The 25,965-nt window shown below is 38.5% G+C and overlaps 1 protein-coding gene across 2 annotated transcripts in view; it reads left to right on the plus strand.

Annotated features, from left to right (window-relative positions):
- pard3bb (par-3 family cell polarity regulator beta b) overlaps window positions 1–25,965 on the plus strand; it is a 179,938-nt gene that overhangs the window by 145,707 nt on the left and 8,266 nt on the right. For both annotated transcript variants that reach the window (XM_063887866.1, XM_063887867.1), the window contains exon 22: window positions 7,252–7,328. In XM_063887866.1, the coding sequence (XP_063743936.1) occupies window positions 7,252–7,328 (77 nt within the window). The remainder of the gene's footprint in view (window positions 1–7,251; window positions 7,329–25,965) is intronic.

Raw genomic sequence — 25,965 nt, forward strand, 5'->3', positions numbered from 1 at the left:
TGTCTGCTTTGATGAAAAATAACCTCAAACCTATACAATTAAATGGACTGTATTTATATTGTGCTTCATCCAGTCTTTACGACTCCTTAACACTTAGCATTTACAAGTACCCATTCACACCCCATTCAACATGCCACTGGCTCAAGTAGGCCAAACCTCACTCACAGTTGTCCAGCGACATGTTGAGCTCTCCTACCTTCATGGTTTGCATCATTTTTATTTGGTTTAAATGATGTGCATTTGTACACTGCACCTCAAAAATGCTTACTGTTGTCTTTTAGCGTTTGCAAGTGTCTTCAGGTGGTCCTCCCCCAAACACATGATCCAAGACATTGCTTGGCTACACAACACACACACACACACACACACACACGCACACACACACACACACACACACACACACACACACACACAAATGGCATCCTCCTCAGAGCTGCGTTTTTAATTGAGTCAGTCAAAAGTGCTGGCTGAGCAGAAAGATATCACTGATACGGATTAGAACCAGCCTTCCCTTATTCATCGATTTCTGCTACGGGTGGGAGGCAGGTCGGGGGTCAGGATCGAGGGATGACAGAAAGGAAGCAACATATTTTTCTCAATTGATTTAGGAAAGGAGAAAAGGACATTGGGAGTGAGACAGATGGACTGAGAGTAACAAAAATGTATCAGAGACTGGGAAAAAAACTGAAGTGACTGATAGAGATTATACTGTTCCTCTCCGTCGTCATTGATTTTAGAAGGGAATGGGCAACGAAAGACAATAGGGGACTATAAGAAAAAGGATGGAAGTAAATGGAAAGGGTGCAAAGAGAGTTGTAAATTCAGCGATAAAACACGGATAGATTCAAGGCAGAAGAAAGTAGGTGAGGTAAGATCACAACATTAAAGATATGGCAATAAAAAAGACACCTTAACTAAAAGGGAAGATGTAAGAGGACTCAAAGGAACCCTTTATTTCACTTAAGCAGAGTTGGTTAATGAAGGGGAAAAGATGAGGTGTGGACATGGAAAGTGATGCGAGGAGGTGAGAAGAGTCAGAAAAGGGGGATGAAGAGGAAGAGGGAAATGACACAGGTGTTGAAGATGAGCACAGTAAGAGTTGAAGAGAGAGAAAAAGTCACTTCACATTTGGGCTAAGTAGTCCCCTTGAAGCAGTATGCAGCTACCAAATGCTCTGTGTCGATCTAAATCCCTTTGAAATCCTCGAAACAGCTCGAGCGAAAAGTGTCTGTCTGTAAGACGGAGAGAGAAAAAAATGATAAGATACCAGGAGACAGACTTTGAGTTTGTGCTGGAATGATGTGTTTTATGGGTAAATTGAAGGAACTGTTGAAAGAGAGATGAATGATGTGCAAGTATAGAAGTATATCAATGGAAAAATTGAGTTGAGGCTGCACATTTGAGCTCTACTCGGTCTAAAAGTCAACATTCATGTGTGAACAGTAAGAGCTGAAATACTGTAGATTTGTAAGCGATGGAACACAGAATTGTTAATGTGACATAATGATCTGAGAGGAAGAGGAGTTATGTCACTACATTTGAGCTAGAAAAACTGATTTTCACACTCGTTAAGATCAAAGCTCCTCAAACTCAATTTTGCTCGTCAGAATCCTCTTAGTGCAAACTAAACATCGGATTAATTGCAACAGTATGTGGAATGTGAACACTTTCTTGTACTTTCAAAATAAAAGCTCTGACAGTGGTGGTTTTTTTAATTCTCCAAAAAAATGTAAAATATAGCAATATTTGTTGTCTGTATAATATAAAAAATCCAAAATTGTTGTCACATTTCTTTGTGTTGGTAAATTATCCATCAATTTTGGCGTATTTTGACAGGGATTTTGCCAGTCATTTGAAATTAGCTTTATTGCAAATTGCCTTTTTGTGGAGATTGTTGTCTGACCCAAGACTTAGTTAAATAGAGGAAAAAAAACAATACTAACATTTATTATTGGGTATTAAATTAATCTTTGCTGTGATTTGATCCTTCACCTAATGGGATTGAAAAAACAAATATATTAAATCAAATATAATAATACTAATACAATGTTTAATTATAGTCATAAAGGGATCATTTAGATCACAAATATTTAAGCTGAACTTTAAAATGAACACCGACAATTATTTCAGAATTGTATGCTAATAATGCATTTAGGCATAAAATGTGTAAATAATATAATCCTAAATAACCATATGGTGGCCAATCACTCTGTGCTGAGGAGCTGACTTTCCTTGTGTGGTTTTAAAAAAGAAATGAGCCTGACGTCCAGATGTGGGTTTGTTGCAGCTTGCTTGTTAAAAATGTTGGCAAGCGACCTCTTGCAAACTCAAGTAGTCAAACGCTGCCAAAACAGCTGGAGGAAAGTGAGAAGCACACTTAGAAACGGGTTTGCGCATTGTACGCTCAAATGTCATTCTGCTCTCATGAATCTGCACCTTTGCGATTCCAAAGTTTGACGTGCAGATGCAGATTTGTTTTTGCACTCTGCATGTGTCAGTGTCTCTTCTGTGTGTGTGCTTCCTCTCACTTTAGTCTCAGTTTCTTCTGCTTGATTTCTGCTCTCTCCTCTTTGCTCTCCTCTGCTCAGTATGCCGTGAAATGGTTTTTCACTAGACCATTACCCCAACCAGTGCACTACACTACTGCCACAGCCCTCTGTCAGCGAGAGGGATGTGTTTAAATGTGTGTATGTGTGCTTGGAGACAGTGAAGAGAGTGTGTTTGACTTTGTGCATGAGACTATGTGTACAGTAGCTGCACTCGTAAGAGAGGGCTAGCACATATGTTGTGTTTGTGTGGGGATAATGCATTGTCTGCGCATGCATGTGTGTGTGTGTGTGTGTGTATCTGTGTACAGTACGACCCACGCAAGTTCAGTTGTCATGGTTTTTTGCCCTGCTCTGTACTCCTGTCACAGCTGTGAACGCTGGGAGTCTACTTACATCTGAAATGTCACACACACACACACACACAAAGCTACAGGCATCTTTAATCATAACAGGCGCGTCGATCTGCTCACTACTAAACTGAGAGATCCTCTATCCCTGCCTGAGTTGTTTTTGGAATTGTCAAATTTTAAGCTGTAAGCATCTTTCAGTAGTGACTTGTGTGTTTTGCTACAGTGGCCAACAATGTTACTCAAAGTGAAAAATGTCAAGCTGATGAGAAGCTTGATTAATTTAGTTGCCAGATGTGAAATTATTTTCTTGTGTTACCCTTTCTAGTGAAATAGTAATGTTTTACAGAAACGCCTTATTTGTGTTGAAATGTAGTCTGTGTATTTTCTGTGCGGTTTAAATGGGCTTTTTTATGTTAATTTTCAGGATCATAATTGTATGTTGAACGTCTACTGTGACATGTTTCCATGCTTTAATGTTCACAAGGTGTTTATTTTTTTCATACTGCCTTTGCTGCAGCACCTCTTTTCACCCTCTGTCTGGGCTTAGGGCTTAGGCGTTTCAAGTAGGGTCAGAGTGTTTGGAAGAGAAACTCCCACTGGAGGGAAGTGTGCAGACCATTAACATGCACAAACCTACAACACACTGTAATAACGGGAACGCCCCAAAAACCATAATAGGGTCTTTCTGCTTAATCCAAATTTCCAAACTGATTTTGCTGCCTCTTTAAGCAGATATGTATCCAAAAGACACACTGAGAGGTTTGTACACATAGGCCTACAATGTTTTCATCTAACTTATTTTTAGCTGAATATACACAATAAAGAATATCAGTTAAATCAAGTTTTATTTGCAATTATTCACTTAGTATAACTGCCTCTGTAGAAAATGTCTATACACTCCCTCACTTCATATGCATACATGCACATTCATTCCAGGCTCATCTGTTTGTGTTTACTCAGTCTGTGGCATCGCACAGTAATCTGCTCTTAATCCATGTGTATGGAAACACACAAAGACATGCACACTTGAGCAGAAGAGCACTAAACCATAAATATGCACTCAGTCCAACCCTTTCTCCTTCAACATGACGATCCTATACAACTAACTGCATTCTCAATTATTTTATCAGGGATTACAATTGAATAGTAAATGCTGAAAACATTTCTAAAGTATTGTTAACAAAAGTACTTGGTTAGGTTTAGAAACATTTATTTTATCACCTATGAATCAGTACTTTTATTACTTTTATTCAACTTCAAATTAATTAAACGGTGCATACAGGATACAAAGAGCTGTCTCCTGAGAGCAATTCCTGTGTTCGATTTACCCAAACATTATCCCCAACATACACACCTCTGAATTCCCCAGACTTTGATTAGAAACAGATCTGTCGACTATGGGAACATCAGGCTGATTATTAGTCTGTCTTATCTAGGGCACATAGGTTTGGGGTAAGAAAAACACTAGAAATTAAAGGTATTTCTTCTTATTGCCTACAAATCCCATGGTAAGACCACAACCAACAGTGAACTGATCCCTCTAACAAACCTGTGTCGTCAAAGCCAGATGTTATTGTTATTTATCTGTGAAAAAAGACCTACATTGTTGTTCGACAATGACTTAAAGCAAATAAATAAGACAGAATTCCGCACTGGAAGACTTGTTTCTTTATTATATACTGTATACACTGGCAATTTAATTAATTTATGTCAACCATGCCATTCGCCTCCATGAATATTTGTGTACTAGTGCATCAAACGTACATAAATCTGCAGCAAAAAGTAGTCCCCCAAAATGCATTATTTACTCCTGGTTTGGGTATTGTGATGAGAACTACAGTGTCCCGCTGTTTCAAGATATAATCAAGCCTTTATTAAACATTTAAATATGTATTTGGTGAATAGTTATGTCTCCATATGAACCAATAGGCTTTGATTTTTGCCTAGGCAAATCAGAAGAAATACAGACCAAAGCATTATTTGTTTTGTTTTTTTCCTGAGATTTAACAACAACAAAAAGATATTGAATGATGCCATCCTTTCCCTCTCAAGTACAATTCCACCAAAACTATCTTTCACTGCTTTCAATCCTTCATCTCTCTGAAACTGGCCTCCCTAATCATCCATTTCCTCTTTAGTCCTCCATACATAACTCTTTGCTTTTCCTTCACCCCACTCTTACTCATCTCTCTCACCTCTCAGCCTCCCCAAGATGTCGCAGTCATTTCCCCGCTCTCGCTATCTTCCGTTCCCTCTTTTAACATCGTGTTTAAATTGTGCCATTGACGTCCCTTTCACCTCCCCACTCCGTCGTCCTCGTCTTCACCCCATTCCTTCCCTTGTTTTATAATTCACCTCTCTCCCATCATCTCTCCCGGCCACTTCTCAATGGCTTCATAATATCCCTCCTCCTCTCTATGTCTCTCTCTTCATTCGAACTCATTTACTTCTCATTCGCTCCATCTCTCTTCCCCTCCTTTCTCCCCCCTCTAATGCCTTTTCATTCTTTCGCTCCACCTCTCTTTTCCAACCTAATATCCCGCTGTCTCTCTACCTGAGATATTGAAGCTATAAAGACAGGTGTTCAAAAGAAAGCAGGGCCAGCAAATCTGTTTTATTTGCCTTTTGGTATCAGAGAGAAGAAGAAAAGGTTGTGGTCTGTAATATCAAATTCCCCACACCTTTTTGTGGGTTGATAGTATTAACTTGAGTTGAGGAGAGAAGAAGAACAAAGTTTTCTATAAAACTTTCAACTGTCTTCATCCCATGGGACACTCACTTCACCTTCTTGCATTGTCTTCTTTTGGATTTAATCACACTCTTCAACTTGTTTTTCCACTATATGGGGACCCATGTTGACGCTACTCTTACAGGACAAAGACAACCAACAATAATGTCTTATCAGAGGCACAACCGTGTACGGATATAAATATATATGTTAGGCAATTGTATGTAATAGAGATGCGTATTATCAACAAAAGTGCCATTTTGCAAGTGGCCAAGGTGCAATCGACTAAATTCGATGGGCTATTTTCCGAAACTCTGCATTTCACAAAGCCTGAAGGGACTGTATAACGCTTTTCTTTGGTTGAAAATAAAATGTTGAATTGAGGAGAGAAGAAGAACATAGTTTCCTTTAAAACGTTCAACTCTCTTCATCCCTTGGGACACACACTTCACCTTCTTGCATTATTTTTTGGGGGATTTAATCACACTCTTCAAATTGTTTTTCCACTATGTCGGGACGTGATGTACACAGTACTCTTACATGACAGAGACAACAAGCAGTAATGTCTTGTAATATCAGAGGTACAACAGTGTACTTAGAGAAATATTTGTATAGAGGCATTTGTATCTAATGGAGCTCTCTATTATCAACAATAGCACGATTTTGCAAGTGGCAAAGGTGCGATTGACTAAATTTGATGGGCTATTTTCCGAAACTCCACATGTTACAACCTGAAGGGACTGTATACCACTCCATATTCTTTTATTGTTTTGTTGTTGGAGTTTACCATGTATGCATAGTCACTAGACTCCTGGATCATATCTCACTCTCTCACTCCATGTAATGTTCATCTGAGTCTCATTCCCAGTATTCACTGAACATGGCCTGTGTGTAGTTAAATGTGTGTATGTATGTGTGTGTTAATGGGGGTTGTTGATGTTAAGGGTTTAGTCAGCTTCTCTAAGGAGCGCCGCGGCAGCTGGAATCTCCCTAGTGAATAGACTGGGATAATCTCTGAGAGAGCGAATGTGTGTGTGTGTGTGTGTGTGTGTGTGTGTGTGTGTGTGTGTGTGTGTGTGTGTGTGTGTGTGTGTGTGTGTGTCTGTGTGTCTGTGTGTGTGTGTGTGTGGGAGGGAGGGAGGGAGGGAAAAAAGTGAGTAATGGGAATAAGTGAGGAGATGTGAGGGTGAGGGAAAACCAGTGAGATGAAGAGTCAAAAAGGAAGTTGTAGAGATTGAACTGTCAGCAGCTTGACTTAATCTTTTTTTCTGAAGATGGAGACGAGACTCTGCATATGTGTGACTTTGTTTGTGTGTGTGTATGAGCAACCATCCTGTTTTGAAGTAACCTAATCTAGGACGGAGGCCTCGTCCACCCCCCCTTAGAAAAAAAAACCCTCAGAAGCCCGAAACTCTAAATCCCAAATAACTAGCCTTTGTCAATCCTAAATGACTACAAACACACACAGAAATGCAGGCACAAACACACACATAAGGAAAGAGGCTTATGGCTATGCACTACGCAAGCTTAGGCTCACACATTTTTCACAGTTTATTAATATGTTAGACAGGGAAATATATACTTTTACTTAAATCAACACTAATAAATTGTCTCTCTTCACCAGATGCCGGGTAGAGCGACAGATCCTCGGTTGGCACCACGATATGAAGAAGTGGAACGTCAGTACGCGTCATTACCAAGGTACTGCTTTCTCTATTTCCTTCATATAGGAGGTCCAAAAAAGTAAAATGTTTAACTGCCAGTATCATTCCTCTCTTATTCCCTTCTTTTCTTCCTTTACTCTTTGAAGCTGCTAATTACATCTGTGTAGTATGTATGTCTTTCACTGTGTCTCTGAAGGCCTCAGTCTAAGCCCGGAACTCACCTTATCCCCTCCCTGGGGAACACACACTGAGACCGGGGGTGAAATGTAACCCCAGATCTACTCCCCCACAGAAACTGACTTTGGTTTAAGCTCAATCAGTAATTTTCTGACATGTCTATGAGTGGATTCTCTGGTGTGTTTTAAACTCACTAACTCCAAACCTCAGCAATTATATTTTGGTGTCTTCATGTTGTTTGGAACCAGAAAAGCTCATTTTAGCAACAGCATTTCGTTAGTTTTAGTAAAAAATCACGTTTTCAAGAAATGATTGCATACAATATTACAGGGTAAGAACCATTTTGGAAACATGTGAATATAGCTCATGTTATACGGCTTGTTTTCTACTTTTTAAATCATAAAAAACAAGAACTGGTGTCAGACAGGAAGACGCTTTGTATTTTAAGTGTGTCCTCTCTTAACAGCTTGTTGTAAATCCATGTGTTTCCATTCATAAAGTGATGCTATTACAGTTATTATAAAGTTAAATATAAAATAAAACATCATTTTTTTACACATATCCTCATGGGTGATCCCATCAAATAATTCTTCAACCTAGGGAAAGTGTCAAAAGGACTGCATTATTCTAAGTACCATGCATTTTATTTTAACTATATCATATAAAAGGTTTTGCTCAACATTGTTGTTTTGGTTTTTTTTGCTATTTTTTGTATATTGATTGTATTATTTTCAGTACTTTGTATTGGATTTTAACACCATCGGTCTCCGTCAGACATCACATTTTGTTCCTCTGTATTTTTCTGTGTATTTAGAAAGTTTAAAAACCAGGAGGCAGGAGAGTAGAGGACACAGGAGACACAGCTATGGTCAGAATTGACGGTCATGCAGAGAACTTACCGTAGTTTGTACACTATCTCTGTGCAGCTTGCATTAACCTATTGCCTGGCGCGTTCTGCAGTTTCCCTCCCTGGACAGCATGAAATATCGCTAACATTAGCCAGCAAAAGACCAATAACAGCTTCCTGAGTATACTAATCAATTCCTGAAGGATTATTTCCATTTATTCCTCATGATGTGTTGTCAAATGCAATCAGATAAATAACCAGGTCCAGAGCCGCCATAGCTGTTTAAAAGTATGTTTGAAATGATCTTGGAACATGTTTTAAAAGCACAGCTGTTCACTGACCATTTAAACATGTCTGCCTTAATGTGAAACACAGTCGAAGACATCTTATATTCTACAGCCATCATCAGTCACGTCCTGCAGCATCTCATTTTTCATTTGCAACCTTTCCACTTGCACTGCCTGAAAGGCCTCAACTTTAATTATCTTCTCTTTTTTCACTCTTTCCCTATCCTAACATCTTCATTTGTTTCCCTTTTTCTGCTACTTCATCTATTAATTCCTTTTCCCTGCTCCACAGTGCCTTATTTCTTTAACTTTTTTCCTATTATTTTAGAATTGTTCTATGGTAATGTGCTTAAATAAAGCTCTGTGAAATGCATGTTTACTGTAAACCCTTACTGTATCTAAAAATAAAACACATTCAAGTGAAAATAGACGTGCTAACTTTAACAGTAAAAACTCTCAGAAGTTGTTACTCGCTTTTTCTCACCTTGTTTTATTTTGCTTCTAAGAACCAACACCTTAGCAGACTATCAGGCCAACAACACATTTGTTTGTTTGAGTGTGTGTGTGGTGTGGTGTGAGAGAGAGGCAGTCAATGAGTGGAATGACAGACAGAAGTTTGGAACGTTAGAAACTTTATAGCCAGGTTCCCACCCCTGTTAAAATGGTGAGGGATGGCTGTTTCACACCTATTGGCCCAGTGTGTGTGTGTGTGCCTGTGAGTGAGAGTGAGTGTCTGTGTGTGGGTGATGACTTTGGCAGATGGGAGCAAGAACAGTGATGATAGTTTTGAGGTCTGGCTGTGGTATCTGAAAAGCCTTGGGAAATTGGACACACACACACTCACATACAGTACACCCTGTCTCTGTTTCCACTTTCAGACGTGCACTGTAATCCCAAAACGCTGTGCCAATTTTACATGTAGGCCTTGTGTTTGAAAAGCACCCCAGTTATTTTTCAAATAAAAGTCACTCTGATAATCTGCCTTATTACAACCTGGTAATGGTTCTGAAACATGAAACGTTACATTACCCAGAGCCAGGGCCGGAAATATGCAGAGGCACTCTTGGAACATTTTGCCTGGGGCCCTCTTGCTACAGAGGGGTAAAAACATTAAATGCCTACATAATTAAATTATAAAAATATGTTAAACATCATTCCATGCAGGCTTAATTAAAAAAAAGATAGACTGTATATAGGCTACAATGATACTCATACTCATTTGGACTGTTGGTAGGCGCTACAATTGACCAATTTACCATTCATTATGATGAAATGAAAATACAATTGGTTTGATGTCCAGCATCATACCCTGTAACAACAACACAAGGCTAATTTAAAGTATGCATTTATTAATCAGAACCCTAACATAAGAATGTCACACAAGATTCAAAATTCAAGGGTTTTATTATTTTTATTATATATGCACAGTAGCTACAGTGTAGTAATGGCAATGAAAAGCGTGAAATAAAACAAAAAATATGCAGAGTTGGAGAGGAGCTAGAGACACGGCACCATCTTACTACATTTCAAGAACAAATGTGTAAAGGATTCTGTCAAAATCAACAGGTGAGGAACTAAGAAACAGCTGTTTCAAGCCGTAGTGACACTGTGAAACTGCTGTGACATCATCATTAAATAAATAAACAGAGTAGCGCATCCCCTTCTTTTTAAGTCTTGGTTGGCATAAAACACAATTTGTAATCGCTTTAAACAGTAGCTTTTTAAAAATGGCACGATTGGCAGTATCGTCATAAGTTATAGTTTTCTCTGACTAATTAAGTTGCTAAGTGTTTCAACAAACCACCACCATAGACGTTCCAAGGAAATCTTGCTAGGTGATAGCCACAACTGTTGCTAATGGAAAACCAAAAAAGGGTGACTTCAGTTGAGTAGGTGTCATTGCAGCATTAGAGAGAACAGTGGATGAGATTCAGTTAACAGCCTTGTAGATCCATGTAGTTAATAGCTTTGTATTACATAGTGTCATGTAGCTGGTGCCAAATATTATGCAAACCTTGCACTTACAGTGGTATGCAAAAGTTTGGGCACCCCTCTGAGATTTCATGACAATTTGCTTTTCCTTTATAATAGAAGATCACAGCAACAACATTTGTTTTCCTACAAAGATGTAGACGTTTTAGTGTTTTCCAGACCAAAATTCTTAGGGTAGCATTACATAGTTTTATTATAATAAAATAAAATGCAAAAAATGGGATGTGCAAAAGTTTGGGCACCCTTATAAATAGCATTCATTTCAACACCTGTACGGATTTATAGCTGACAGGTTGCTGCACAAAATTGCTTTGATTAGCTCATTAGACCTTCAATTACAAAGACAGGTGGAACCAATCATGAAAAAGGCTATTTAACATAGGTAATAGCTGGCTGTGCCTGGCCTAGGTTCTTTCTTAGGGAGTGGCAAGATGGGGACCTCAAAACAACTCTCCACTGACCTGAAAGCTAAGATAATCCAACATTATAAATTAGGAGAAGGGTACAAAAAATTATCTGACAGGTTTAAACTGTCTGTCTCCACAGTCAGAAACGTAGTTGTGAAATGGAAGGCCACAGGAACAGTCCGTGTGAAGGAAAGATGTGGTAGGCCGACAAAAATAGGGGAAAGGCACAGGCGAAGGATGGTGAAAATGGTCACAGAGAAGCCACAGACCACCTCCAGAGAACTACAACAACATCTGGCTGCTGATGGTGTAGTTGTTCACCGTTCCACAATCCAGCGTACTTTGCACCAGGAAGAGCTCATTGGAAGGGTGATGTGCAAAAAGCCTTTCCTGAGTGTTAATCACAAGAAGAGTCGCATGAGGTATGCAAAAGCACATCTGGACAAGCCAGAAGCATTTTGGAACAAAATACTGTGGTCAGATGAGACCAAGATTGAGTTATTTGGTCATAACATGAACAGGTATGCATGGCGAAAAAAACACACTGCATTCAATGAAAAGAACTTGTTGCCCACTGTAAAATTTGGTGGAGGATCTATCATGTTATGGGGCTGTGTGGCTAGCACAGGTACTGGAAAACTTGTTAAAGTTGAGGGCCACATGAATTCCTTACAGTACCAGGAGATTCTTGACAAGAATGTTCTAGAGTCAGTCACAAAGTTGAAGCTACGCCGGGGTTGGATTTTTCAGCAGGACAATGATCCTAAGCACCGATCAAAATCCACCAAGGAATTCATGCAGAAGCACAGGTACAATGTTCTGGAATGGCCATCCCAGTCCCCAGACCTTAACATCATTGAAAATGTATGGATTTATTTGAAGAAGGCTGTCCATGCACGGAGGCCAAGAAACCTGACTGAACTGGAGACGTTTTGTGTGGAAGAATGGGCCAAAATACCACCTGCCAGGCTTAAGGGACTTGTCTGTGGCTACAGGAGGCGTCTACAGGCCGTTATTGCAGCAAAAGGAGGCAATACTAAATATTAATGGAATTATTTCTTAGGGGTGCCCAAATTTATGCACATGCCTATTTTTGTTTGAATGCACATAAACATGTTTCTGTTTGACCAATAAAAGTTATTTCACTACTGAGATGTTTCTGTTACCATAAGGTATAACATATGTTAAAATGAAGTTGCTGCTTCAAAAGCTCAGCAAGTGACAAACTGATGCAGTGGTTTTCCTAAGGGGTGCCCAAACTTTTGCATACCACTGTATATCCTTAACAGCCTCTCATATTTGAAGTGAGTATATTTTCGACACAGAAATCGGAAAGCCAAAAAACTCTCCCCTATGTACCCACATTTTTTTTACCTATTGACTCATCTCTTTCTCCTGCTGTCTTTATGTATTTGTCCCTCATGTCTCTGCATTTCTCCTGCTGTCAATTAACTCGAGAGATATTTTAGCAGCTAGCCAGTCAGAGAAACAGAGATCATGTTTGGAAACTACATCCACGCTGTTGACCTTATCAAAAGATATTATTTAGCCACCGCCCAGAAATAGCTAGCAGGCTGTGTGTATCAGGTGTCTGCATGCCTGTTTACCTGGGTGCATGTGTGGGAGGGACCAGGTGTTTATATTATTCCATATGAGTCAATAAATAGCCCTAGGGTTGCTTAATCACGTACTGTACATTTGACTCGAATTCAGGAGCACCAGAGCACTGGATTTGGTATGTGTGCATTTGTGTGTGTGTCAAGATTTTGATGGCTCTAAAATTAAAACATGACCCAACAGTGGATGATGTTTCCCTGCCTGAAGCACAAACACTCCCTCACTAACTGTCAGCAAATGTCACAGCATAAAATAGAGAGGAGTCTGTTGAGGGTCTCCTGTATACTTTGCTACTCAATAAAACTTTTTAGGTTTCCGTGATGAAATATATCAGATGAAAAGATAAACAAGCGTTAAAAATATGTGTGCCAAAATAATTCCACGTAAAAAAACATAATTGCTATGTTATACAAGATTGTACAAATTAGAAAAACGTGTGCATCATAATAATCATACTTCCCTTGCTATATATATATTTTTTTAATTCAGTACTCTATTTTCTGTTTAAAATTTAGAAACAAAAATTCAAAGAACTAAAGTTAGGTTTATAGTAGCATTATTATTTTTAAAGTGCTGAGGCATGAATGTCTTTTATGTATTGAAGAGGATTTGGGCACATTGAGATCCGACCAAAAAGGAATTTATTTATTAATTTTAATTCTGAGATTAAAATCAGAATTCTGAGAGAACTAGGAAAAACATCAGAACTCTGAATTATTATGATTTTTTTCCGTCAGAGTTCTAATCTCAGAGTAAAAAAATAAAATAATAATCTTCTTCCGTGTTCATGAAAAATGATCAATGACATTAAAAAGACAAAACGGGGGACACAACAGCTTGTTTCCTTTCACTTCAAATAACCCCAGGTTTTCTCTCCCATCTTCTCAAAATAAACCTCTCCATGTTCCTCCTCCCCCATCCTCCACATTTCACCTTCTCTTTATTTCACCATTTTCCTATTCTTCTCCCCCTTCATCTCACTTTCCCTCAGTGGTGTTATTATCCCGATACAAAAGACCCCCCTGTTGAGAGTGTGTGTCCCTATTTGTTAAGGATTAAGACTAGAATTTACACGTGTGTGCTTCAAGAACAGGCCTGACTTAAAGCTGTATGTTTTCATTTAATTACATTAGTTAAGAGGGGCTGAGAGGTGGATGCCATTCAGAAACATTACTGTTTGGAATCAAACCTGGGAAGTTGTAGTTCAAAGGTTTATGTTTAATTCTACTTGTAACTTTTTTGTTAATACTTTGGATGCAGGAACCTGTATGAAGCCATTTGTTCGATGAGTGTGCACCTAAATGTGTGTGTGTGTATAAATTGAGATTCGGTCGTTCTGAGGTCAGTAGATGGCTATCTGACCGTGTGTATGGTCAACATTAGCAGGTTGCGCCCCCACCATGTGTGCACCATTACTGCCCCATTTACACATTATTTTTGCTAAACACACACGCACGCACGCACACACACACACACAACAGCAGAAGGCATGTTTGTTTTCTCCTGTATTATTCATATAAAAGAACAAAGCTAAGGAAAAAAGGGGGGAACAATGTCAGAAGGAAAGAAAGGAAAAAGAAGGAAATAAATATAGTAAGAAATTAACTTTTTGACCTCAAAAAGTGGGAGGACAATAGCTACCATTTGTAAATGGTTCCCATTTAGGTGTTATAACCCACTCATAGCAACAAATTGATAAAAGTATCCCATGTGGGTTTCAAAGCAAACAGAACCGGACGAGTCACCTTTGATTAGGAACATAATTTTCCTCTCCAAGGATCTCTGTTGATAACAGTGATCAGTTGTTCGAAACTCAGCCTTGACCCAATTGGATTAGCTAAACACCCTTACCCATTTGTCCTCGTTATTACTCTTATTGGATTAAAGGAACCAATCGGAGTTGCTGTTCAGGTTTCTGGGAAGGCTGTGACTTCCTCATTATAATGATAATCGGACGGTTAGTAACTAGAAAGCAGATGTTGTACTCGGCATCTTGCGCTCTGTCTTCACATGTCTGTTTTCGTTGCATATCTTCATTTATTTCCCTCCATTCTCCGCCATTCCTGTTTTGCATCCCTCTCCATTCCAGGCCCTCCTTCTCATTCTCTCTGAACTTGGGGTGAAAAGGACATTGTTGAATACTGTTTCACTCTGCTAAAGAGGGGGGGAATTAAATGTCTTTCGCTTCTCGTTCTGTCTCTCTCAAGAAGACCTCCCAACCAGGCCTGAGAGTTTCCCAGACCACTTTACCACTGCGGCACAATCCCCCTCATTGTCCAGTTGTTTTTCTGTGTGTCTCTGTACTCATGGAGCTTGTTTGTTAGCCATGAAGGGGATCCCGAGTAAGACCCTGCCTCTCATAGACTGCCCCCCCCTCCCCATTTTCCCTCTCTCTTGACCCTATCTTGTTCCTAGCTTCTAGTGTTTCTGATGTGTTCACCCGTCGCTGCTTTAAAGAATTAAAAATTCTGGTCCCAGCTTTGATCTTGATCGTGGCCTCTAAAAAGTTGGGTTACAACCCGTAATGTGTAGCAGAACCGTAGGGTCCCCCGTTTGACAAGAGTAGGATATGCTTTCATATGTCTGGAACCCGGGGTGAGGGAGCAAGTTTCCCTTTCAGGTTCCAGCCGGCAAAGGTTTAACAGGTTTTCTGGGGTATGCTGGAGTTGAGTTGGTGTTAAGTGATACAGTGCTCATGTGGAATGAAGGAGATTTTCTACAAGTTGCAAAATGTACCCAGATACCCATTTTGAATAAAATAACTCCCAGGTGTACCCTTTGATTGATAACTCATTCAGTACTTCCAAGATTTGTATCACACCTGGCTTTTTTAAGGGCCGGTAGTGGTTCGCCTTTACTTTATGGCAGTAAACTTATCACCAAAAATGTGGGGAACACATCAAGTAATGTTACATTATTATTTATGTCCATCTAAAGAACAAAAAGATGGACCGCGCTTCATACATCTCAACAGTTGCAGCTGTGAAAGTTAACATCTGGCAGCATCCTAATGGCCGTCTGTGGTTCCTGAGCTGCTACAGGCTTCGTTCTACTGGAAACTCAAACGATAATCTAATGTGGGGTTTTTTTTGCATGCTTTCAAAGTCCTATTTCACAATTATGAAAACTCTGAAAGGCAGCATAATGAATGGGCGGAAAAGTTTAGCTTGTATCAAGGTCTTTGACGCCCAGTGGAAGGCAACATAAATGTTGGAATGATTTATGAATCCTTTGGAAGAGGAAGCTTCTCATATTACCACAACAGGGAAATGTTTGACGTTGAAATAAAGCAGTGAGTTAGTGAATGGATGAACATGTTTACCTTCAGCTACTGTATCCTACAACCATTACTACAAGTTGCAAAATAGTTTTTTTAATGAAAGTTGTCGTACAGTTGTTTTGCTTAGGTATAGTCCAAGCCATACCTTTGGTTAAGATACTACCCCAGGGTTTTGTCTAAACCTGGTAATAGGGGCGCTGCGCCTTCTTACTTTTGGACTGTGCCCTCATACCAAAATACCGATACAATATTTCTGTTCATCAAAAACAGTACAATTACTCAAAAAATATGATAATTGTGTCAAATAGACTGTCAGGCGGCATAGACAGCTTTGATTTTACGGAGCTCCAAATAAATAGTGGATCGATGTCCGGTCGGTTTGCTGGTGGACGAGTGGCAGGCAGCAGGCTTACACTGAAACTGTGATTTCTGAATTAGATTGTTTATATACTGTCCTTTTGTCTGTAGAGGAAGTAAAGAAACTATTGTTTTTTCGCTTTGATCTAATGCATTATTTTTGACAGAAAGTGGGCGGGGCCGTAATTTCGGCCAGAATTGACGTTAACGCCCTCATACTATATTTTTCTAGAAAAATCCCTGCTACCCCGTATAGTTATTCCTTAAAAGTCTTCACATGAATCCATGACGATACTGTTCATAGTTATTATATTATTTTTTTACAGTCCCCCATCTCCCTGTTACAAGCACAATTTCAGAACTCCTCTCATATACCAAATTAGCGGCTATTGAGGGATCGTATTTTTTGTTAGCAATTTGTATCCTGTGGTCATGCACAGTGCAAAATGTCCCCAGCTTGAAACTATTACATCTTGCTGAGGGGGGGGGACCTTATTGGCTCAAGATGTGAAATAATGGAGGGGGTTTTTTGAATGGGAAAGGGTATTATCAGTAATGGATTTCACGATGTTTCAGGATGTCACCTGTAAGTGGTTATGTATGACACTGCCATAACTAAATGTCATCCTTACTTTGAAGAATTTCAGCCAGTATATACGGACATGGCCCATTCATGTACTTACAGGGTGCTGCGTATTCATTGCAAATGTGATGGATCTATCTTTATGGCTGCTGCACACTCAAATGTCTAAAAGTTGATATTGCTCTCGACTTGGTTTGTACCATTTAACATGACTTATGGCCCCATTTGAAGTTGCCATTTTCTCGAGGCCCTCCCTGCGATAAGGTTATTATTTTCTCTGATATTAGAGATTGTGAATGTTTGTATTTTGTAGAGGCGCATATCAGAGCAGTTAAAGGTAATACCTTTAAATATGTCCTTAAAACCAAACATGTAACATTGATAATATAATTGCATTTATACAATCATATACACACTCTATTCGCAAATGTTCTTTATTTGAATTCCTAGAATGTATTTCAAATGTAATATGGTTGAAATATGTTAATAGGAATTGTGGAATTTACGTAGAGTGTTTAATTCCATATTGCAGAATTAGTTTGTATATTTGGCTGCTGATACTAAGTATTCCTACTTGTAAAAAAGACAGACTCATGCCATGGTTTCTGTCTACTGAAGAGGACTAGAGCAACATGTGACATTCTTTATGAGTTCTGAGGAAGGAGTCAGAATCCTGAGAGATGTTCTGAAAATCAGAATTCTGATGTTTTTCTCAGAATTATGTTTTATGATTTAAAAAATGCACTTTTGATCTGATCAAAAAAATATAAATATATACTTTGATTATCTCAACTTCAACTTTTACATTGTTTTTGTGTACACTTGGTTGCGGTAGCTGTTGATGTCCAATGGTCGAGATGAAAAAGAGCCACAATAGCATGAACAAAGGTTTTGATGGACATGTATTCCAGTGATTTTGTAGTCCAGATTATATTTCTTAGTTTGTTTATCCTTCAGCTCCATTCTCATTTGACATGTTGATCAGAATATAGTTCATGAGGAGCTTGCTGCAGTAAATTGTGGCTCTCCACCATTTTTTGGCTGTAGCTTCATCACTCACTTTCCAAATGGCATGGCCGTATTATGATGGGATGCGAAACACCACTCCAAATCCCCATTGTTCTGCCCTCTCTCTGTTTCCGAGGCAACAGTCTCCTACCATCTGGAAGGCCCTCATCCCTCAGTTCCTCTCACTTTCCTCTAATGGGTTTCTCCTCTGTCCTTCTCCCATCTAATTTTCTTTTTCTTTCAGTACTATTTCTGTTTTTATTCTCTCAGGCATTTTTTTTTTACTTTTATGGTGCTCTCATTTGATTCCCTCTCTGTTTTCCCCGTTTTCTCGCTGTGGCTTGTTCTCATACTTTTCACTTTGAGTACTTACCATACAACCGTATTCTTTTATTCGCTCTGCATCATCCTCCTGTGGTCATTTTCATATCAATCCTTGCTGGCTCTGTATTATTTTCATCTTAACACTTCAGCTGATTTCTTTAATACAAGTACTCTGTATTATGCACCCTCACACACTCACAGTCGCACATGTTCGTAGCCTGATACACACATGGTATATTTGCACGTTGTGTATACACACACACACAAATACATACACAAGGGATGTAATCATGTTAGTTTCCTGGACTGGTCAGTTTGTAATTCAGGACATCAGGGGGTATTAATCATATTTGAAAGAACTTTATTGACAAAGACTGATAGGAGCCCCTGAAAGGTGTTTAGTTTCATTGAAACGTGAGCAGAATAAGCAAGCATCCGAGAGTGTGTGTGTCCATGTGTGTGTTGTCTCTAAAGTAGGGCCCATTATTCTCAGCAGATGCTGACCTACAGCATGCCAGTTCTCTTGAGGGCAACACTTGTCTCTCTTCCTTTTTTCTCCTTCTTCCTCTCCCTTCTCCCCCCACCCTTCCATCACTTTCCTTTGTTGTCCATCCCCTTCTCATTTTCGGCTCCTTTCTTCCTCATCCTTCTTTCATGTTTCATTCTGAGCTTCACAAGACATCCATCTGGGGAGGTTCAATCTCTCTTACTTGTAGTCCTGTTTGTCATTCATTTTTCTTCAGCTTTCAACTGTGAAACTCATTTTCCTTCTTAATTTTCATCCATCCCATGTCTTCTCCTCCGGTTCTCAACCTTTATTTTACATCCATTGTCTTCTCTTTTACTTATAGTATTGTTCACTTTTCTTAACTTGATGGCTTGCATTCAGGGTACATACAGTAAAGTATATGCCATGGAAACTGCTTTGGCTTGTTTCTAAATAGTAGAAGCAAGATAGGCAACATAAAAAAAACTCTGGCAAGAGGGTCAGGTTAGGCACTGACCCCTGAAACGTTCAGGGTTAGGAACTGACATGGAATCGTTAAGGTTAGGCATTAACCTCGAAAGGTTATGAATAGGCATTGACCTTGAACATTTTAGGGTTAGGCATTGATCCTAAAATAGTTATGTTAGATTTTGACTTAGAATTGTAATTATTCGGTTCTGAACTTAAATTGCTAAGTGAGGGATTGACCTAGAATGTTTAGGTTGAACAGCAAATCTTGCAGCATTTTTCTCGAAAATTCCCAAAACAACTGTTACCATTAAGACCTAATTCTGCTTTGGACCTTACTAATATTGAATAGTAGGACACAGCCATGGTCTTTTCCCTTCCTCCTCTGTCTCAGACGTGTGCGGTCACACCTATTTATCTTCTGTCAACACTATCTTCTAATCTTCTTTAAATTCATCTCCCTTCTCTCTGTTATTTGCTCCTTAGTTCTTTCAAGGAATATAGATGAAGGATGTGTTCTGTAGTGGCCTGCTCTGTTTCTGAAAACTACTACTTTGTAGCCAGGTGTTTCAACACAAAGTCCTTAGTAATTAGATATTTGGCACGTCGTACCACACACAAAATTAATATGCTGGTCAAAAAAGTGATGGGTTGCATTTTCATTTCACTTAAACCCAAATAAATAGCCCCCAGGTGGAATGCTGTCTGATCTGTATTTTGCACCATCCTAACCCTCTTTCCAACAATATTTGACTCAAATGTGATTGATATTCAGGTTTGTATTTCATATAGCTATACACTTGCTGACCTAGGTCTCTAAAGCTCAGAAACAAGAAGCCTATTCTTTAACATTTAACCTGGACACACAGCTTCTATAATAGAATACATATATATAAGAGCTTATGAAACTGAGGCTGCATCACTTCCAACATTCAAATCAGGTCATAAGAAGCTTACTAGCAACCAAAAAAAAACTTGTTTCCTTGTATATCTTTTTGTCACTGGACTTGTTGTAGTATTTAATATAATTTCCATGAGAGAATTGCCCTTAAAGGATTGTGATAGAACAAGCAACATAATAATAATAATAATAATAATAATAATAATAATAATAATAATAATAATAATAACAATAATAATAATAATAATAATAATAATAATAATAATACCAATAATAACAATAATAATAACAATAATGATAATAATAATACCAATAATAACAATAATAATACTAATAATAATTAATAATTGTATTAATATTTGTATTCATATAAGGTAAAAAGCTCCTGCTAACTAGCTCTATCATACAATACATGGACAATGCTGCTCCTTACTTTCCATTTCTCTTATGGGCTGCCAGCTGGTAAAATGCTCACTTTTTTCCCTGAGAGTTGTAGTTTAGACGCATTCCTTTAGTTTGATGTTGTGTACACAATCATCATATAGACATTTGAAAAGATTTTAAAAATGTTCATAGCAAATTAGCTGGAAACATGACAGTCAGCTAGAAATAACAAATATCCATTTTAGCTCACCCTTAGCCTATAGCTAAAGCTGTTTTTGCTCTTCTGTGAAAATCACAGGTTAATTGTTTCAAAAAGCATTGTGAATGTTGAAAGATAAACCTGACACTGTCATAAGTGTAAACTTTATATATTCTAGTGCAAGAATGGTATGCATAATAACAGAAGGCAGGGCTTAGGAAACAGGTGCTGCTTTTCAAAATAAATAACAGGAAACTGTTTTAATGGTATTTGCAAAGACAGTTTTGAACATATGAAATTGACTGCAATAGCATGTCTCTCGTAAGATCCTAAAAAATATCTGTTTTTAACGTAATTCAATGTCCATGATAAAGAACCATTCATTTAGCTTTGCTTCTTTAGCAGTCTTGGGGTAATCAATGGTCTAGTCCTCCCCCGAATGGTTGTGTACTTTACCAAATGGCATTCAGGGTTTTGAATGTTTTGTCTATATATTTGGTATGCCCCTAATCATGGTTGATAATACCCTTCCTTAGCCTTTGACCCCATCCTCTAAGTGTTGGGTGGGAACTGATGCAGTATCATGTGACTTTAAGGGGTCAGGAGTCTAGGGAGGGTTAGGGCTTTCTAACCCACACGCACCCACAATCACAAACACAAACCAGATTGGCAGCTGAACCAACAGAATACCATCTCTGTCAAACACACACAAACACTCACACACACAGTATGTAACCACTTAACCATAAGTAGGAAAACAGCTTAGTGTCTTATTGGGCTTCTCTTTATAAAAACTCTCTACGGCTTCAGGCGTCACTCCTTAATGATTCATCTCAGTTCTATTAAGAGTTAGTTTTTTCACTTCTCACGGTTTATTTATTCCAGATACTACGTAATGTACCTTTTCATTGTACTCACGCAGTAGCTTTGTGTGGTTTAACTAAAAAAGACTGCCGTCAATCATGCTGAAAGCCTTTTCTGCTTGATTCTTTAAACTCTTGGTTACCGGACTCTCAAATGCCTCTGACAACAAGGAGTTTTATTATATATATTAGTCTTACTCTGTTCCAAAAACTATTGTAGATGTTACACTTGGCGTTGTGCACTTATGTTGTCTTTTTGCATTTGGACACAATATAGTAAGCCTTAATTGTAAGGGATAATACATGACAACAACACAATGATCACCTCTCAAGATGCTCCCTCAGGATCAGATGATATCATTGTATTGTGAAGACGTTTGCATTGTAAATGTGCATATTCATAAGTAACACCTGGTTTCCTCAGGACTCATTTAATGGTTTAAAGCTCATAATAAGCATGAGCAACTGTGAAAATTAAATAATTGCCCAACTCTTCTTGTTAATATGTGATATCATTAGGCAGCTCATAATAATAATCCAACTGTTTATAGATATATCTGTTTCAATACATTTTTGTTATAGTGAAGACACTTTTGTCTTTTTGTAATACCATTTTCTTTCATGATCAACGTTGTCAACGATTACCAAATCATTTTGATGATTTTCTTCCATAAATCCATAGATAACTTGAAATTCAATTCATTTTCAAAAAAAGCTGCACGTTTTAGATTATAATTCCAGTACATTCCTCCGAGAAAATGACACCCCCTCCCCTTTTCCACCCTTCCTTGGATAGAAGATAAAATATTTCACCACCCTTCATTATTTCTCACTTAAGCTTTTATTGCCTCATTGTTTGGACGGTGATGCATCTGTGATTAAAGCTTCATAATGAAGTATCACATTAGGAAGATGGAACTAAGTTAAACTCAGTTTAACTCCGGGGACATTACATCACAGAGGCTCCATTTTCACTGCGGCTCACCAAATGACATTACGACAGCAGTTGTGGAACAATTTGAGCTATTAATCTGCTTTATTACCAGACTGTCAAAATATCGTGACTCTCATTGACAAAGAATCTGACGCTGTTGAATGCAATTTGAATATATGAAGTGTTTCCCCAACCCTAAACCCAAAATCCGTTTTAAATGGATATAAGCACGAGGTGAAGACTCGGCTCTATGAAGACTCATAAGATATAACTGGATTAAAGCTGCAGTAGTTTATCTCCCCTCCTTTCCCCACTCACTTTGAATATCACTCCTTACGTCCCCCCCTTTTTCCTCCCTTCCCTTGTTCTCACCTTCTATAACCCCCCCCACTCGTCTCAAACTTTTCTTCCCTTCTCATTTTGAGGCGGTGTTGTTTCTGCTTTTGCTTTTTATTGAGACAATCCATCTGCAAAGCGGCTGTCACGGCCTCTCAGGAGTTTTTTAATGTGTTGTGTCGCAACGCGACGTCTTGTCTCTCTTTCTTAAAGGTATTTGTGTCTCTCCGGGACAGGCTTGGATGATAGATGGCTGTGTGTGGGTATGTGTGTGTATGTGTTTGAGAGTGTTTCCACTAGTCTAACAGCTGTATGCAGCCCTTTAAGAGAGAGTAAGTGAAAGTGTGAGTGTTTATGAGAGAGAGGGGCAGGTGCAGAGGACATATAACAAGTCCTTCTTTCCTCTAAATCCTTCAAAAATCTCTTAAATACCACGGAATTAGAAAGGATCACATTACTCTCAATTACTGTCAGACAGGAGAAAATCTTCCCAATTATCCTTTCAAATATCCAACCTATGTGCTATCCAGTGGTGGAATGCAACAAAGTGCATTTACTCAAGTACTCTACTTATGTATAATTTTGAGGTACTTTAACAACTTTGGTTACTCTAAATGTTCAGTTTATTAGATGATACACAATTTTAATCAACTAAAAGAATACACATTAACATATATTGTCAATAAATAGTTTACGATATAGCATCAATATACAAAGTAATTAAAGTACATTTTCAGGTTCATATTTGTGTTTTGTGCCTCTACTGTGACATGTCTCCATGCTATAATGTTTAGAAAGCTCTTTATTTCTCTGATACTGCCTGTGCTGCTGCACCTCTTTTCACCCTCTGTCTGAAACCAGAGCCCAGTCTGCTCTGATTGGCTAGCTGGCCAGCTCTGTTGTGATTGCTGATCTGCAAGATGTCCCTCCCCTTAGCCTATAACTACAATGTTTTAGAGCTTTAGCCAATAGAAGCGCTATTGTTACAAAGTGAGTTCACAACAAGTGTAATACTTGATAATGTATCCCAAAACTGAAGTGAGATTTAAGATACAGGAGTTTTACAATAGAGTATTTTTGCAATTTGGTATTGTTACTTTAACTTCTGATTACATCTACCACCACTGGTATCTAACCCTAACTTTGCACTATAGACAAAACTAACAACATAACTAAGTCATCCCCTAACAGGTATTACATAGTTGAATTTCACTTCAAACTGAGCCCCCAAGGCTTTCCGCTCGGATTGGAACGTTTTCAATTATTTCGCTTTGCTTTGATTACTCTCTCAATTATGTTAAACTAGTTGTTGCATGTGCCAGGAAGCTGTTCTCATTCATTACATCTGTTTCTATCTTTCTCCCTGTCTTTCCCACACACACACACACACACATGAACGCAGACCACCAGCCTCCTCATTTGGTCTTAACTCATATCCAGCTGTGTGCCAATTTGCCTCCTCCAGAGTACGTGGGGTTTGGGAGGGGGTGATTAGGAGAAAGCACTGCGTTTAGGTTGCTGTGTGTGTGTGTGTGTGTGTGTGTGTGTGTGTGTGTGTGTGTGTGTGCGCGTGTGTGTGTGTGTGTGTGTGTGTGTGTGTGTGTGTGTGTGTGTGTGTGTGTGTGTGTGTGTGTGTGTGTGTCCAGTAATAGGTTCCATCCTCATTACCCCATAATCCCCAGCTGCTGCGCAGTGCTGACTGGGTTTCCTGGAGGGAGAATTCCAAACTTGCCACCGGATTTACAGTGGATTCCCTAAAGATCCCCGCTGGATTTCCACCCTGTTTCCAATATGGCAACTCTCTGACAGTTATAAATCTTCAGTTAATGATTATTTTCATTAATCTGTCAAGTTATTATTTTTATTTATTTGCTATTGGATTATTACTTTAGTCTGAATAATGTGAAAAGTATCCATCACGTTTCCTTGACAAAGGGAACTTTTTAATTGTTTGTTTTGTCGGCCAACAGCCCAGAAGATACCCTATTAAAAAGATGAAGTGAAACTTAAAATATTCCCAGCTTTCTCCAGCACCTGTTAAACACCAATCCTCCCACGGACCTAATAAACATGACAATGTTTTCCATATGTTTTTCCACTTGACTTCCAGTATATAATTTTCAACTGGCTGTGACAGGGCATCACAAAGAGGGGCACAAGGAACCAATGAGCACAAATTGGTCAGAGCCATCCGATCTAGCACAGCAGCGTATAACTAACAAATGAAAGTGCACTTATGTGGAGTAGAAGCTTGGTAATGAGGTATTTTATTTACTTTTATTTCATTATTTAAAATCTCATGTGCCAAATGGTCTTTTAAATGTTGGACAGAAAACCAGCTTCTTATCCTTTGGCCTATTCTAATCTTGTTTAATTTATCTTTAATCCACATTGTCTTGTTTTATTTCACTTGTTTGTTCAGTTATTAAATAATTAAATTTGAATTGTTTTTGCGGTTTTAACCAGTGTCATTTGCTATAGATACTAATGAATAAAATGTAAATTGAATAGAGCAAGGCTAGCAATATTCTATGTTTCAAGTTGAATAGAGAAACATTTGTTCTCCTATCATCTACAGTACTGTATCTTGTGGTCCACTGGCCTGTTCTGCTACTTCTCATTTACTTTCTATTTGAAGGTTTTTATCAAATTAGTTTTGGTACAATTTATTTTAATAAAAAGTGACAGATTGTTAAGTGATTGAAAGCTTTAAAATATTTAAATTATTCATGATGCATTTTAAATAGATAAACAATTAGTAAAGCATATGTCCAAATAGTCTACGAATTAGTCTTAATTATTTTAACATTTAAGGTATGTCTTTTCTTCGTCTACACCAGGGGTGCCCAACCTTTTTTGAACCAAGATCTACTTTTAAAGTTGATAGTGTGTCGAGATCTACCAAGCCATAACGAAAGCCATAGCGTAGCCACAATTAATTGTGCACCTATATAATAACACAATGTTCTGACACAAAGATCAAGTTTTTAAAACAATAATACATTTATTGAAGTAAATGTACGTCGTGCAAAGAATAAGCACAAGTAGGCCTAGGACTGGCCCGTAACAACACAACAACATACAACCCAATTAATACAATGCCTAGTTTAAGTTGGAAAAGTGGTTCTCTACCTTAGTGGGAGTTCTGGCACTGAGAGGAGGAAGTTAGTCTCTCATAGTCCGGACAAGAGGAGCTGAGTGCCAGCCGTAAGCAGGCCGCAAG

The sequence above is a fragment of the Eleginops maclovinus genome, chromosome 7 (genome assembly GCF_036324505.1).
Source record: "Eleginops maclovinus isolate JMC-PN-2008 ecotype Puerto Natales chromosome 7, JC_Emac_rtc_rv5, whole genome shotgun sequence".
In the NCBI taxonomy this organism is placed as follows: Eukaryota; Metazoa; Chordata; class Actinopteri; order Perciformes; family Eleginopidae; genus Eleginops; species Eleginops maclovinus.